The sequence below is a fragment of the Cyprinodon variegatus genome, unplaced genomic scaffold (genome assembly GCF_000732505.1).
Source record: "Cyprinodon variegatus isolate N-32 unplaced genomic scaffold, C_variegatus-1.0 Scaffold149, whole genome shotgun sequence".
NCBI classification, from domain to species: Eukaryota; Metazoa; Chordata; class Actinopteri; order Cyprinodontiformes; family Cyprinodontidae; genus Cyprinodon; species Cyprinodon variegatus.
Genome location: NW_015150602.1, coordinates 4,186 through 21,365, shown reverse-complemented (window position 1 = coordinate 21,365; position 17,180 = coordinate 4,186). Strand labels below are relative to the sequence as shown.

The following is a 17,180-nucleotide window of genomic DNA, read 5'->3' as shown; positions in this document are numbered from 1 at the left end:
TATTACATCATGGTCAGAGCATGGCACCGAGAGCTCGTGAGTACAAAAACAAATTATAAAATGCTCTCAAGGAAACAGAACCTTAGATAATGAGAGTGCTTAGGTAAAAGGAGGGTTTCATTTGTGATACAAAACTTGTATGGTTGTCAAAGAACATAAAATATAAAACCCATATATATCAAGAGGTTTCTAGAATTTCCTTCTTTCATCTGAGGAATATTGCAAAAAATTTGAAATATTCTGTCCAGGGGTGATGCTTAGAAACTAGTCCATGCATTTGTTACTTCAAGGCTGNGGATTACTCCTTCAGGGAAATTCTGGTTGCAGTAGCTTATATAGAGTACAAGGAATCAAATCACAATGCCATTCAAGATAAAAAATATGACAGACAATATACAAAGATTGTATTTAGTACCATAAAGGCATAAAAGAAAGAAAAAAGTTGTAATGTCCTGAAATATGTTTCCCTTAGATATAAAAACATGTGCACAGTAGAGAGCTATGGGAAGACTACATAGTAGTTGACTTTGGTTATTGCACTTGTACTGCAGAGATGTACTGACCTTATAAATAGGTAAAAACAAGTACACAGGCTACACAGTAGTTGGCATGTGTTATTGCACAGTGAGAGAAAAGAATATCGCAGATGAGTTAAATTACAATAGGTAATGTTTTGTGCAAGTAGGGGGTGCTGACCCTTGTCCCTCTTCCTATCATCTCCTCCTTCCCCCAAGTCAGAAGCTGTAAAGTTTGATGGATTGGGGAACAAAGGAGTTCTGCAGTCTGTTGGTCCTGTATTTGGGGAGGAGGAATCTCTCAATGATCAGGCTCCTCTTAGTGGTGAAGACTGTGTGCAGAGGGTGGCTAAAAGTATAACATTTTTCCTGTTTCTGTCTCTCTGTCTTCAAGAATCTCCCTTTAAGCTGATCAACATTAACAAGACCTGGGAGGACTCTCTGTCCTACTGCAGGACTAATCACAGAGGTCTAGCTACTATACTGGATGAGCAGCTTCAGTTCTTTGCTGCAATGGAGGCTGAGAAGGCCAATAGTCCCTTTGCATGGATCGGCCTTCGCTACGTCTGCAGCAAGCAGTTCTGGTTCTGGGTTGATCGTTGTACAATTGATTATGAAGACTGTGACATAAGTGGAGCCATGGAGACCAAAGGACAGCATAAATGGTTCAGCAAGTCTGATACTGAAAAGTTCAATTTCATCTGTGCTTTGTAATAAAACTAAATCTAACTGCTTTTCTTCATAGGTAGAAAAATGCTTTTTCTTTTAAATTGTATATTGGAAAATATAATTGTCTGCGACATCTGGAGATGGAGGGTTGACAGGATATGGATGGATGGATGGATAATCGTATGTGTTGTGCCATATGCCAATGATCATGGTCTTTGGGCATTGGGAACCAGTGTCCATATTTCATCTTGATATGATGATGTGGAATCAGCTGTCCAATCTCTGCAAACCCCCCCTTTTCAGCCAAGGCCTCCACGGGCAAGTCACATGGCAGCCCACAGAGGTGTGAACAACCACCCCCCTCTGTGTGAGGACAGACAAAACCCCAGAGCACACAGAAGATTCTCTCTCTTTTTGCCTCCTGCGCTCTTTGCCTCCTCTCCCTTGCCCATGAAGCTGGGGTCCGCTTCTGCCCGGATCTCCACTGTCGTGGAGAACCAAGGCCCAGAGGGGACCCAGACCTCCAGAATCATCAAGGATGGGTCATTGTGGTAACCTTTCAGAAACAAACCTCTGCAAAACAGACCTTTTGCAACACATTTCTCTTGAGTCTCAGAACTTACAGAGCCAGACTGGAGAGGAGGCCTACCCTGCCTTGATGAACGACTGAGACAAAGAACCCCTGGTTGCTGCCCTGACTACTGAGCTGCAGCTGGATGAGACTCAAGCTTTCCAACTGGAGATGGAAAAAGGTTTGCAGGTCTGGCATGATTAGGGACAGAACAAACAACATGTCTTTTGATGATGACTAAAGCCAATGCTAACAGAATGGAATGCATGCTACACTATGCTATAGTAACATGTGTTGAGCTGTTGCTGAAGCTTGGACAAGCTTTACTTCACTAAGGGTTTACACACTGGTATAACATTAGTGTTCATGTGTTCCTCAAATGCTCATTACATTTCCATTACCAAGTATGACCAAGAGTCATTTAGTGGAATCCTGATGTCTTTTCGCTTCTTGCTATTTCAAAGAGGTTAAAGAATCATTTAACTAAAGGGTATTGGTTCTTGATTAAGCAAATCATTTAATAAAACAATATTTGGCCAAATAATGTTTTATTCACCGCATGGATTTGCATTGTGAATTGGTCTGAAAACATTTCAATTTCTTTAAATTAGTAAAAAGCTTATTTGATCATATCCAAAATTCTTCCAGATAAACTTTGGTTTCAAACACAGAATCCATCTTAAACTGTAATTTGGTTTTCAACCGTGTTCCCGTTCCTCTTTGTACGTAGCAGCTTAGTTTAGTTGAGTTTCAGTAGTCTTAGTTAAGAGTATTAAACTGAAAAATGTTTGACTTGGAGTTAAATAATTTTTGTTAATAAACTCTTATATTTTGAACAGAAGTTGTGGTGAATTTATTCATCTATGTGCAGAATTAACTGTTTGACCATGATTAGTGCTTGAATCAATCTTTCATCTATAGTTCTAACACACATCTAGTAGGGCTGTGTGTCCTAAACAGTATATAACAGCCAAAATAATATCTGATTAATTAAGATATTTTACCGCCCCTACAGGGGAAGGCAATAAAGATCTTAAAGTATCAGAATATAAACTCCCAGCTCGCTGGGAATTGAAAAGAACATAAAATCACAACATTTAATTGCTGTCCATTGAATATAACATATGCATAATTTTGCCCATAATATATTAACTGACAAAATCAAGTTGCAAATATAAAATCCAAGCTTCATATGTGGCTACATTGAGGCCTTACAGTATTTAGAAAAATATACACACCTGAAATTGAATCTTTGTCCCGTTATATATAACCTGCATGATCTCTCTCTTCATATCTAATAAATATATTTAAACTCAAGCATTTCTTTTTAAATCAGGCATTAAGAGATAAAAAAAAAATCATCCTATTAGTCCTAAACAAAAGAAATCCTGTCAAACTTATTAGAACCATGTAACTAACCTACAGATTGTTTTAAGGCTGGGATTTGGTATCAGTCATAACGCATTCTGTCATAAAAAAGACATTGAATCAACTGATAATCTTTTTGGCATCACTAGTTCTATTTTACATGCGCTGGAGCTCCTTTATAATGTTCTCAAGCCCAACAAAAGTAATTTGGTGGTTGTTAATTTAATCTTATTATTATTATTTATTTTGTATTTGAAAATAACTGCTGAATATAATGCGATCAGAATATGAATTTAAATAATCATAATCACTCATTATTAAGTCAACTATGATCATATATTTGTCAGTTTCCATTTGCTTCACCATTTCTGGAAGGGTAAATCTAAAGAAAGGGTGAATAACCTGAAGTGGCTGGTAGAATTAGTGATAATATTCACCAAAAGAAGCATTGAAAATTTGTTTTTAAATAGAGTTTTGGAAGATTTATGATGGTTGAATTATTTATTGCCGTGAACGCCCTTAACAAGTGGGAATCGTCACTGGAAGCTTTACCGCCCATCCCCACTTGGTCAATGTGAATCAACCGCACTCGTCACAGACACTGCTGCCGGTCTGAACGCAGCAAAATTAATAACAAAACATAAATAAAAAACAGATTGCACATTACTCTTTNAATAACAAAACATAAATAAAAAACAGATTGCACATTACTCTTTAAAAAATCTCATATCTATGGATGTGGTGCTCTTTTTTAGAGTCAATTAGCATTAGGGATTTCATGTATCATTGAAAACTCAAACAAAAACCTTTAACATTAAGTGATATTTTTTACTTAAAAGCCATGAAACTGATGGAAAGGAAAACAGACAATCCCTAAATCCTTTTTTTTCTCTATTTGATTTTATTCACATGTTTTTATTTTGTCTTTACTATTTTCTTGGATCTGCTTTAATTTATCCTTTAATGTTCCATATAGTTAAATGTTTTCTATGTTATTGCTGATATTCATTAATATTTGCCAATAGATCTCATAAAATAAAATAATAATAATAAAAAATTGTAATAAAAATAACAATAAATAAATAATTTCCCGTTTTATCGTTTCTGGGAACGTTTCTACCAGGAACCATAGTTTAACTTGTGTTCCGTCGGTACGCTCTTCTAGACGGACCGAATGGCTGTTACGAAAACAAATAGGCTAAACTTGTGTAGTGTTGTGATCAAATTTTTCTTTGTAATAGAAGATCTGACGTTCCCTGATGGAGATTCTCGGCAGCACATTTGATGACTCTGTGTTCTCGGAGGCCAGAGAGCGGGTGTGTCGCTCTCTGTCGTTTTATAACGCCAAATTCTGCGAACCAGAGGTGAGTTTGCAGGCAGGAGGATGTATGTTTCTGTAAATTGATTGTCCATATTTGAAATGTTCCTATAAAGCGGGGATATAACGACCTAGTTTGGATTAATTTAAACCTCTTGGTAGAAATATTGCTCATAAAGATCCTGACGCTATTTTTTTTTTTAGAAAGTCTCTAACATTGCTTCAATAATTTATGCTCATTGGAATATTTTTCATATAGGTATTGCAGTTTTTTGCCTGTCTAAAATTCAGACGAAAAGCATTACATTTTGACCTTTGAAGAGTTTAAAAGAGGGGAAGATGACACTTGAAATATTTATTATTTATGGAACATTGCAGCTAAAATAATTTAAGCTTAATTTTGGTGACAACAATGTTTCTGTTTATATAAAGTGCATTTATCACTATTTTACACACTTTCTTTGACCTGTTTTAGGGTTTTTTTTAGCTTATAGTAGTTTACCTTATTTCAATGACACAATAAAAAGATGTTTTTTTTTTTTAAGTAAAAGGTATGCAGAAAACAAAGCTAATGAGGTTAGTTTGGAATATAAATTTTAGGTTTCAGTGTATAATTTATTACCAAACCCAAGTTACAGAAAAGCCTCATATTTGAGATCGAGGATTTACAGGATGATCTTTTAAAAACAGAGAAATGTTGTCTGAGGTCAGCAGGTTGGAGACCCAGTAAATGGGCACTCTATAGAAAGATTTAAAAGCACTCTGCTTTATGCCCCTTTGCTTGTAGTCACTGCAGTGGCAAATTATAGATCATTCTATCAGATTTATCTCAGTTTTCTGTTGATATTGATCAGGTATCTTTTTGCAATATATATTGATATTTTGTTATCAAGCTTTTTAGAAAGTCTTCCTTGATCAGTACTTCTGTATTCCTTTTGTTTGCATGTCAGTCCTGGCAGAAGAGTCTCACTGAAAGTTGTGTTTGAAGTTTTTTAGGATGTCTCTAGATGTTCAGGTTTGCAAACCATCACCTATAGGAGCTGTTGTTTGATCTAGGGCTGCAATTAACCATTATTTTGCAAATGGATTAATCTGGCGATTATTTTTTGATTAGTTGGTTAATAATCAGAATTTAAAAGGTCCCTAAAGAAGATTTTTATGAAATTAAACCAGTTGAAACTAAAACTTTTCAACTTGATGGGTTCTGGATAGAGTATATTGACAGATGAAAATGTTTTTATTTTATTTATTTATTTATTTTATCTTGAATGCAAAATTTTAACTTTTCTTTTTTTTTTTTATAATTGTGGTATAGTTAATTGTCTAAGTGGGTTGCTCTTTCAGCTAAAGACATGTTTTAGAGTCTCTGCCCTCCTGGTAACAATTAATTGATTACTAAATTAGTTAACGATTATTTAAATAATCGATTTATCCCGATTAATAGTTTCAGCCCTAGTTTGATCACCATGTTTTTCTATACCAAGCTGTCTGCATAGTTATAGATTTTCCAAGCTGCACAGAGTGGCTTCGGCACTAAAATGATTGAATATTGCTGTGTGGACCTCCTGGATCTGTCAAGATTAAACCAAGCCTGAGCCTGGTTCTTCCTGTTAAAGGGGGATTTTTCTCTCCACTGTCACTGTTTGAATGCTCATTTTAAAGGAGTCTGTCTTTATGATTTTATTTAATTGACTCTGTAAAGTCCTTTAAGATAACAAGTTTCTTGATTTGTCACTACAAAAAAACATTGAATCTACACAGAAATCTGAAGCTGCTGTAAACCTAAACATTGTCTTTCCTGATAAACTTGACGCTCTAGAATATGTGCATTTGTCTCTGTTTAAATTCTACAGAGCTCATCTATGTTTCCCACATAGAAGATTTTGGTAGCAATATTCCCCTCTTCTTTCTGTTCCCAATAAGTTGCCACATATCTACTATTCAGGAACTTATTTCTACAAGTAACATTTCTTTTTTTGTCAAGAAAAACAAAATTCTATTTAGAGCTGTATAAAGGGACTGGATTTAAAGCAGTGTGGTTAGAGATGATACAAACTCATTGATATATTTATGTGTGTCTGGGGGCCATGACTTAACAGTTTATTTGAAGTCACTCATTAAAACTACATGTATACTTAAGAAATCATCAAATTAAAACATTTTTCTAATTATTTTTAAGGTTTTAGATGTAAAACATGAATTTTACAGGTAATGTTTTTCTTCCCTTGTTTCATGCTGCAGTGGTTTTGTGAGTGTACCGCTCTGGACACGGACGATACTTTGGAGAAGCAGAAAGTATTTAAGTTCAGAGGTGACCTGGCTTTTAGACAAGGAAACTATCAGGTAACTCGATTTGTTTAGTTTTCTTTCACTCGGTAAATCCTTGATTCTCCAGCAACTAATTAGAGTGAAAAATGAACAGAAAAATGTGGAGGGCCTTGATTGCATCCCTGTTCAAAAAACTCTTTTTAGTTCTTAATTTGAATGTTTTTCAGATGAACAAACAGGCAGAGCTTTTTTGAAGAGAAGAAATGTTTTCATAAAATTCCTAATAACCATTTATATACATGTGCATAGTTTTATATTTCCCCAGAAACGCCTTAGGGCAACACACACTGAAGGCTTTTATGAAACCAAGCCAAACTGATTTGTAATCTTTTAACCCTTTCAGTTCTAATTTATAAAGTCTGAATATATCAAATGATGTTTCACATCTTTTATGTTTGCGTTGCATTAAAATTAATGAAACAACTGGTAGCTGATTAAGTTTAAAGCTAAATGATAACAGACTTTATTTCTGCCTTATTCAGAGAGCCTTGGACGCATACAGCAGCTGCCTGCAGTTGATCGCAGACAACAACCTAACCATCAGGCGAGATGTTCTGGAGGGAATGGCTCGATGCTGCACCAGGCTGGGCCGAACGGAACAGGCACTGGAGTTGGCCGAATTACTGGTAATCCTTTTCCTGCAGGCTTTTTCTGAAAATCCCTGCCATCAATGCTATTCATGCAATGTTCAGGAAACCTCTTTAAAATAGTTTGATTACATTAAAAAATCTTATGACACACAATAAGAATAAGAGAGGTTAAATTACCATTTTTTCCCCTGTTTATTGATATCTTCACTGTGTGTTTAATTCCTGCAGAGCAAAGAAGCCTCAAACACCTGTCACCTCACCAGTCTCCTGCTGCTTAAAGTATGTATTAAATAAAAGTGTGTTCCTAATCCAAAGTTTTATCTCCAGATATAATGCCAACTCTGAATCTGAACTTATCCTAAAGGTCAGCATCTACCAGAACCATGGCTCTGTGGGGCCTCAAATGTCCTGTCTGCAACAGCTTTGCAGCCTGCTGCCCTTTAACCCCTGGCACTGGTTTAGCCTAGGACAGACGTGTTTACAACTGCTGGATAGAAATCCCAAAAAAGGTATATGTACTTTAATTTCTTAGGTAAAACAATGTTTTCCGCTTGTGTCAATTTAGTTCAAAATACAAATGAAACATCTTGCTGTGTCAGAGCACACATCAGAGGCTGTGAATGGTGATTCTGAGGAGGACCAGGAGGGGGCAGCAGAACTCTCTGAGGATAGAGTCTGGCTCAGAGCTTGCATCTGTTTCATCAGAACACGGTAAATTATTCAAATAAAATAATGCTGTATCATGGGCTACATCACACAGTTCAGTTTCTTTAAACAATGTATCTTTCTTCCTCTTTTTTTAAATGTCCTGTAAACTATTTCTGTTCCAGACTCCTGTTGCGAATCCTCCGCCAGCAGCAGTCCTCCTTTGTGTTGCAGCGCAGTGAGAAGGCTCTACAGATTACAGCAGAGGAACTGCAGCGACTAAATCCTAAAGAAGCGACACTGCAGACTCTCACTGAGGTGGGAACAAAGCATGACACGTTCTGGCTTTATTCCCACAATCTAAAGAGAACTAGATAAGGTGTTTTAAAGACAGTAACACCTTCTGTTTTCATTGATGATCCAGGTGATGTCAGAGGATCTGATCCCAGAGAAAATGAGAGAGGACTACCAGGATGGAGAGAGCCTGACCTCTGCATGTTTGCAGAGCTTCAGCGAGCGCTGGTGGAACAGGGCTGTACTGACAGGAGTGTTAGACACTGATGGGCCGCAGCTTAAACCTTAATGTTCAGAGAATAAATGTTTGCATCAATGCTGACAAACGGCAGAGGGTTTAAGATCATGCTAAAAATGTTTCAAACTCATGTTTATTTCTGTTCCTAAGAAAAACAAAAAAAGGGCAGTATTGTTTCTATTTCTATCTTAGTTTTTAATGAGCAAAGATGACACAAATGTAGTTTTAGTAGTAGAGATATAAGATAATTACTTGTATTACATAATGAACTGTAATTTATCAGTGTTGTTTATAAGTATTTTCTATTTCTTTAGGAATTTTTATAACCCAAGAAAAACAATAAATAGATTTTTAATAATGTTTGTGTTCTAAAAGTCTATATTTAATAAAATGTAATAAAATGATCTAATGACATACAGAGACTAAGGCACTATCCACATTAAGACAACATCAGGTGCAACAATATTTCTTTGTTAAAGCTGTGTATCCAAACAAAGTCGAGATTTTAGGTGAGCATAAACCATTATTTTTGAAACTGGGTCCCAGAGAGGAAAAATTAAGACAACTACAGGTTTATTGTATTATTGTAGACACAAAGAGCTGCATCTTTCTTTTTTGTTAACGATGTTGTAGCTCAGCTTGCCTCTGTATCCCACACGCACCCCTTCCTCACCATGTTATATGTTTACCTCACAGGGGCTGAATGCACTGGATAGTGTATGTGTTTGTTTACGTGTGTGAATACATCATTGCATGTATATGCAAATGATCAAGTGCTTGTAACTTTGAGTAAAAAGCAAGATATGAATTTGATGTTGTCTCTTTGCAAATTTTTCTGATTTTGCCAGTTTTAGGATGCTCTGTGGAGTTATTAAACTGGTTCATTAATTTAGCTCCATTTTAAATCTGTCAGATTTAAAGGCTAATGCACAGACACAGCATAATTTGCAAATGGAAAAATACTATAGCATTAACAGACATGTACTTGTAATTCAGTCTTGATGTTAAATCTTGGCATTATATGTAAAATGTAATTACCATAACAATGTAATCAATACATGTATTTACATGTACATGTCATCAATTTAGCACTTTTGGCACATTGTTAATATCGAAGTACAGTATTATTATGCTCCATTAACGCATACATTTTATTGTGATGGATTTGCATATGTGTATATTACATGATTTCATGGACATCATACTGAATATGCAATACCATAAATTACAGTAATCTACTGATACTACGAAACAGCAAGCGTGTGTCAAGATGATGAACTTATCCTGATTTTAAAAGTTTTAAGCNTCCATATCCTGCCTCACCTAAGAAAGAGCTGCAGTATCCCACGGTGCACAGATCGCTGCACAGTGTCCTCTTGTCATAGGGCGTTTACTAATTGTCTGCTTTAAGTGAAAGAACTCTAAGAGCAGCATTGGTGAGTAAAAAAGCTCACGGTGGACTTTTCTACTGCAGCTAAATAAATGAGCGGGGATTCAACAGGAAAAGACTAATGTTTTTACCTCTTGGTCCTTCGTTTTCTATCTTGTAGGCATATAGTATAATGCTTTAAAAGAGACAAGACACGGGCTGCTAGGTGGAACAGTTTCTAACAATGTTGCCCTGCAGCAGGAAGGTTCTGGGTCAATTCCAGGATCTTTCTGCATGGAGAATGTAAGAGTTCTCTCCAGGTACTCCAACTTCCTTCTACTGTCCAAAAACAGGACTGTTAGGTGGACTGGCTTCTCTTGTTGTTAGGGATGTGTGTGTGTATGTATGTATGCATGGCTGTATGTCTTTTTTTTGTCTCTGTGTTGCCCTGAGACAGAGGGTGACATATCCAGGGTGTACCCCACCTCTCGCCCATAGTGTCCCGGAGATACGTGCCGGCCCCACTGTGACCCTGATGGAATAAGCATTAGAAAATGGATGGATGGAGGCAAGGCACTGCCTGAAGCACAGAGGCTGTTGGCCAGATTTAGGTGTTTGAATCCATGGTACCATCACAGGCCCAAACACAGAGGCTGTTCCTTAAGCTTGTCGTTCACAATTTAGCTCTTTGTGCAAAATAATAGACTTGTGAAGATCAATGCAGGACATTTTTAGAACAAGAAAAAGGTCCCACCTATATGAGACTGTAGTAAAGACTACATTTGGTCGTTTTAAAAGAAATTCTGGGCATTTTGTAATTAAATAAACTCAGTAAAAGATTCTCCTTTTTACTTCACACAGCATTTAATTAACTGATATGAGATAAAATGTTACACCTTGTAAAATCTTACAGAAACTTTCATTTCCAAATTTCGAGCTTTTCAGAATCCAGAATTCAGATACTACAATGATATACATAAGTGGAAGCTAGAATAAAAAACTCTCTAAGTGGTTATTGCAACACTTTAGAGAAAATCTTCTAAATCTTACTAAAATCAAAGATTAGGCAATAATACAGGAATATTAACATTACAATCATGTAGAAGTCTCAAATCTTCCTAAAGCAAACAGATAAAATTAAACTCCTCATAATCAGACTTGCTGAACCACAGATGGTCTCCCTGTGTCTTCATGGCTCCACTCATGTCACAGTCCTCCTCTGGGGGGATGTTAGCCCAGCGTTTGAAACGCACAACATTATCATCAACCCAGAACCAAAGGTCCAAAGTGCAAGCATAGTGAAGGCCGAGCCATACGAAGGGACTGTTGGCCTTCTCAGCCTCCAGCTCAGCAAAGGCCTGCATCTGTTGATCCAGGATGGAGGCCAGATCTCTGTGGTTATCTCTGCAGTAGTACAGGGCCTCTTCCCAGGTCTTATTTTTCTTAATTAGTTTAAAAGGTGATGCTTTAACAGAAAGACAAAGACAAATTAGTTTAAATGTTTAAAAGGGTCACACGGTTAGAAATGATCAACTTTCTACAATAATTACCAGCATTATTTTACAATAACTTGTTTTAGTTAAGTTTCCCTGTAATATCCCAATTAATACCTTTAAAAACTCATATTTTATGGCATTTCTTATTTCACAGTAAAACCCTGCAATTCAAAAACCATTTTATATTACAAAACGATCTGTAATCACAGCAACAAAGCATAAATGGCTGAATGGAGAAGGAAAGTAACACGTATAACGTTTTAAGCTCTACACTAAAGTTATTTAAATGTGATCATATTTATGTTACTTTTAAATTAACCTTTATTTAATGACAATTCATATTTTGCCATCAAATGCCCGACATTATTTTTTAGGAGATTGTGTTCTTCATATTCTTCTAACACTCATCTGCCACATTTGGGAGTATGACGCCAGGCAATGTAATGTTAATGTAATACAATATGTCTGCTTTTAAAAGCCTGATATTTACATTGAAAACTGAAATGATTACTAATTATGAGCCTTTCTATAGTGGGAGCTTATGATCACAGACCACATACCAAGCTGTATGCCAGTGATGTGTATGTCACAAATAATCATATGTGGTTTTGTGGGTATGATCACAGTGACATAGCGCCCCAAAACTGATGACTGAAGCTTATAGACATTGTACTTGTTTGTTTGAAAGTTGGAGATGTTTTGAACCCTGGATAAAGAGAAGAAAAGCAAACAATGTAATGATTGGACATAAAAAATATTAATTATAATCAGATAGAAATTGTTAACAATTAATATATTCATATTCAGTCAAAATAATGCAGCTGCCCTGAAGATACTGATGGAGCAGAAAGCTGGAAAATTCACAGAAAACATCACAGACCCGCATGATTTACAGAAGGACTAGGCTATTTGTAGCATCTGACATGAAACCCAATCATGAACAATTTAGTGAGAATTTAATAAAAATTGTACAGAGCCCCATAACTGACATGGGAGGAAAAAAGAGATACAGCATGTGCACTAAATACTAATTTGTTTGCACGAACTGATAATTCGTTATCACTAAATATGAATGTGTTCCTAGTAAATACTAATTAGTTACCACAAAATATAAACGTGTTCCCACAAAATACTAATTTGTTTCCCAAAAAAATACTAATTTGTGGCCACAATATATATATGTAACATGTGTAAAAAAAAAAATTAAAACATAATCTTCCTACACACAGCACATCTTCTTAAAGGAGCAAGGATAGCCTGATTGAGTTTTATTTTAGGCTGCGGATGAGCTACAAAGACATTCTGAGAACAAGGAATGTCCTTAATGAGAGGCGTTTTTATAGAATTGTAAGAGCCAGGTTGCTTCACCAGCTGACGTACAACTTGGATGCTGGGATAGACTTTATTGTTGACCAACAGTAAGGCTCTGGAAAGGACCATGGTTACTGGTGGATGTATGCCATGCGTACAACATGGTATTGGTGTCAGAAAAGAGGATGTCAGGATCCTCCTCTCTCTGCTTGACCCTGTCGGTTCTCAAGTTCGCCAAGCCAGACGTCTCAGAAGGAAGCAATATTTTGCTCAGGGACCTACGTTTTTGTGGCACATAGACTCACATGACAAACTGAAGCCATGGCATATGCATTATGCCATGGCTTCATGGTTCATCGGCAGGTTCTAACAAAAAGTCAATTGGCTGCAGGCTTCCCTTACTAATAGCGACCCAAAAGTCATTAGTAGGCACTTCGTGGAGGCATTGGAGTTTTGTGGGGGCCGCCCCAGGCTTGTACGGACTGACATGGGCACTGAGAATGTGGCAGTTAGAGACATTCAATGTAATCTATGGAGAATTAAAGGATGAAGGTTGCTTCTCTGGGGATTTCATCGACAAAGTTTTGTTGCACTTCTGTTTCCTGACAATCATTCAGGTAAATAGCCCATAAAATCCCAGCACCATTCCATCTTCATGTAGGCCTAATCAGAGATAATTGAGTAACAGGGAATTACATCCTTGAGAAACATCTGGGGGAGCAACAGAGGGGGTGACTGCATTGCTTTAAAATGGGCCAGATCTGACCCATAGAAAGATATGGATCCACAGTTATGAAGCCCAGTAACTGAAAGCTTTTTTGAGAGATACTGGGAGTCAATAACAGAACTGGATTCTAGGAACAGAATGCTCTTGTACCTTTATTACATTGTTATATGCAAACACTGTGAATAAATAGCACAATATTTCACTATATATCAATATATCTATCACAAGCATATAACTAAATGTTCAATGTTTTTGTTTCTTCATCAGGAGGTATCAAATGACATCTAGGAGTTTTTCTGATCTGAGTAAAATTACAATTTCTATCCAAATCTGTTGTCGTGTCTCATTGTTATTTTAGACATAAACATTCTGAAGATTTATTCTAAGAGTTTGTCCCAGGTGATCTCTTCTCAGGAAACGAACCAGAGAGAGAAATGTGCAAGGTGTAAACACTGAGCTTTCCATCACAATAAGTGGAATAAATGTAAACATTTCTGTCAGAAAAAGTATTGTATTTCCCATAATAAAGCCGAACCCATTTACAACGCTAAAAAGTGAGTTATATAATAGGTATGGAAGATGTGTATCCTGACATCCTCTTTTCTAACACTCCAAAAAAGTTAAAAACAATCCACTGGACTCGGATTCCAAGTCCACCCCTGTGGAATGCGGAGTCGTTTTGGGTTTTTTGTTTGCCTGCAATACTGAGCTATGGCTCTGAAAGCGGGGTTGTTAGGGGCAGTTGTTGTCTTGGCTGCCCATGCGAGATAATCGTCCCCTTCATGGGGGTGGGGGGTCGAAATTATAGTGGGAACGAATAAACTCTATCTCTGCATTGTAGGTTTAGAGCCGAAACCTGAAATGTGAACATTCTGGACATCAAACGAGTGTCCCTTGTCCATAAGGTTTAAATGTACCGCAGGTAGCTCTTCTGTGTTGAGCCATGCATCTTTGGAGAGGTTGTTTGATTTTTTCCAATATAAAGATCAGAGCATTCCTCACAGCATTGAACTTTATAAACCACTCCACTCATCTTAGGTCTGGGGCTTTTGTCTTTAGGGTGCTCTGGCCTCTGTCTGGGGGTCTTGTTTGGTTTGAAATGTATTGGGATTTTGTGTTTCTAGAAAATCCTTCTGAGTTTCTAAGAAACTCTACTCTTTGTGCTTCCCCTCTGTTTTTGTAGGGACATGCTCGGCCCGGTGTTGTAAGGTTGTGATGTCAAAAAGTTTGTGTTCCAGTGGGTGGTGAGAGTCAAAAGAAGATACTGGTCTGTGTCCGGGGATTTCCTATACACTTCAATGTTGAGGTTTCCATCTCTTCTTTTCTGACACGAATACCATGTTGTACGCACTTAGCATACATTCACCGGTGACAGTGCTCCTTTCCAGAGGTTTGCCATTGGTCAACAATAAAGTCTATCCCAGCATCCAAGTTGTATGTCCGCCAGTGAAGCGACCTGCTCTTAAAATTTTATACAAATGCCTCTCACTAAGGAGAATTCCTTGAAACATCCAACTTCTCAGAATGTCTTTGTAGCTCATCCCCAGCCTAAAATAAAACTTGATCAGGCTATCTCTGTCAATCACGTTTTGTTTGTTTGAGACGGTGTGCTGTGTGTAGGAAGATTATGTTTTACTACTTTTTGCACACGCCATATATATTTTTGTAGCCACAAATTAGTATTTCTTGGGAACAAATTAATATTTTGTCTGAACGAATTAGTATTTCGTGCGCAAGCTGTATCTCTTTTTTCTCCCATGTTATTTCTAGAATTCTTACACATACAACCAAAAGGTAGATTAAAGTTTTGTAAGTGTATCTTGAGGAATGACTGTTGGATGATACACATGCAGAAACTTAAAGAAGATGGAACTAAATCAATTAAATAAAACATGAGGTTCTTACAGTTTGTTGTTTGTGCCGTTGTTCTGCAGAGAGTTTCCGATGTAGATCTTAGCACCTGTTATGTTAGTCTCACGGCCAGCCTGATCAATATTATAGATAGAGATACAAGAAATGTTGTAAACCCCCTGAAGGTCAATTCTCCACCAGGAGTTTATCTGATTGTCGCTGTGAGAACATGTGGAGGGATCCCCATCAAAGGCTCGGTCAGCAGTGTATGGTCCGTTATCATCACGGAAGGTTGAAGACTGTGATGCTTCCTTCTTCCTCAAATTTATTGTTGGTCCATCAAAGACAGCTTTAGAAAAAAAAAAGTGTGAATTATTTACTTTTTCAGCTTTCAGCCCTTGCAGAGAAGTGAAACTGAACACCTATGATTGCAGTTTTTCAATTGATATTAGCTTTTATAGTTAAGTATTTTAAAATATAAAATAAATATCTTTACTAAAATAACTTCTTTCTTACAGGTGACTGAAAACTCTTCAGAGCATAAGCTGTACCTCCTGCAGTCTGATTCACATGGCAGATTATGAGCAAAGTAAGATATAATTAAGGTACAGTAGCAGGATGAATACCCCGCCTCTTGCCCATTGACAGCTGGAGATAGGCACCAGCACCCTTCGCGACCTCACTTGGGATCCAGCGTGTAAAGAAGATGGATGGATAGCAGGATGAATCTCTGTCCTGATGGCTTATTTTCAATAAATATCACTTCTTCAATAGTGGAATCTTTGAGCAAACATCTATGATATGGCCATCCAAAGTACAGTTTAGTTTCTTTTGTAATTTATTTGCATAAAAATGTTCAGGGTAAAGGGTACATTTGTGTGGGACAATATGGTGCTGTCAAGTCATCAAAAGATAAAGTTGTAAAAGAAAACAAAAAAACACAAAGGATATGAAAATAACTAAATATCAAAATAACTAAACAACTAAATATTATCCTGGCAGCTGATATGAAATAAAATAAAAAAATATATCTTTTTAAAATGGGGTGTCACGTGATGCATGCTGCAGAGTAGTCTTTTTTTCCCGTCTCCTCTCTTGGTCGAAGTAAATCTATTTTTTAAAACAACCCATCACGTGAGCTGAAACAGTAGTTGTTGTAAGCTTCGACATGTCTCTAAATAATTTTGTTGTACCTGCTGCATCAAGCAAAGGTAAGAAAGGAGGCCGGAAAGGTGGGGCTGATGCTGGTACACCTGTAGCTAGCCAAAATGAACAAGACACTGTGGCTGAAGATATGGAGCAGGGGTGCATTCTGAGTGACATGGAAGAAGCTAACACTCTAATAGAAGACACCATAGTAGAGCGTTACCAAGAATATTGAAGAAATACTGGACAGAAAAGTAGCTATAATTCTTAAACCAGTTTCCAAACTCTCAGAGAAATTCGACAGCATGACGTGGCAAATGGCTACTGCTGAACAACACACAGTAGAGGGCGCTGGCCCTGATCTTAGGTCTTGCTGGCATTACCACGATCTATGGATTAATGGAAAAATTCAAGACATTTGAGGACTTAATAACACAGTATGACATTGTTTCCAGTGACTTTTATAAATAACTTCAGCTAAGGCATTATGTTAAAGCAAATTTGGGCTTACTTGAGTTCCCACAGGATTATTATTTACTTAAAAAAACTATTCTTGATTGTCATAAACGTGGGAAATCAGTGTCAAGATTCTATGCCGAATTACAAGACCTAAGGAAAGATAATATGGATAATTTAATATCAACCTGGAATATAACTCTGAAAAGCACAATTGATTCAGAAGCATGGGAAGACATTTTGAATCTGCCTTCTAGAATCTCAGTTACTTGCTATATATAGCAAGTA

General features: G+C 37.0%; 2 protein-coding genes across 2 annotated transcripts in view; one reads left to right on the top strand and one right to left on the bottom strand.

Annotated features, from left to right (window-relative positions):
• The first annotated feature begins 4,299 nt into the window (after positions 1 to 4,299).
• Positions 4,300 to 9,092, top strand: LOC107086341 (uncharacterized protein C8orf76 homolog). Its single transcript, XM_015377212.1, has 8 exons — positions 4,300 to 4,487; positions 6,683 to 6,784; positions 7,252 to 7,395; positions 7,588 to 7,638; positions 7,724 to 7,868; positions 7,959 to 8,070; positions 8,190 to 8,322; positions 8,429 to 9,092. Exons 1-8 carry the CDS (start codon positions 4,383 to 4,385, stop codon positions 8,585 to 8,587), a joined length of 951 nt encoding a protein of 316 aa, XP_015232698.1. The 5' UTR covers positions 4,300 to 4,382; the 3' UTR covers positions 8,588 to 9,092.
• A 1,894-nt stretch (positions 9,093 to 10,986) lies between these two features.
• Positions 10,987 to 17,180, bottom strand: part of LOC107086339 — a 9,729-nt gene continuing 3,535 nt past the window's right edge. The window contains exons 2-4 of the mRNA XM_015377209.1: positions 15,345 to 15,639; positions 11,962 to 12,107; positions 10,987 to 11,370 (exon numbers count right to left, since the gene is read on the bottom strand). Of these exons, the coding sequence (XP_015232695.1) occupies positions 11,024 to 11,370; positions 11,962 to 12,107; positions 15,345 to 15,639 (788 nt within the window). The 3' untranslated portion in view covers positions 10,987 to 11,023. The remainder of the gene's footprint in view (positions 11,371 to 11,961; positions 12,108 to 15,344; positions 15,640 to 17,180) is intronic.

What these genes read in the sequence shown, in the direction of transcription:
- LOC107086341 (XM_015377212.1), top strand. Translation starts at nt 4,383, where the DNA reads ATGGAGATTCTCGGCAGCACATTTGATGACTCTGTGTTCTCGGAGGCC. An exon ending in CCAGTCTCCTGCTGCTTAAA is followed by an intron (nt 7,639 to 7,723) that starts GTATGTATTAAA and finishes CTTATCCTAAAG; the next exon opens with GTCAGCATCTACCAGAACCA. An exon ending in GGATAGAAATCCCAAAAAAG is followed by an intron (nt 7,869 to 7,958) that starts GTATATGTACTT and finishes TTGCTGTGTCAG; the next exon opens with AGCACACATCAGAGGCTGTG.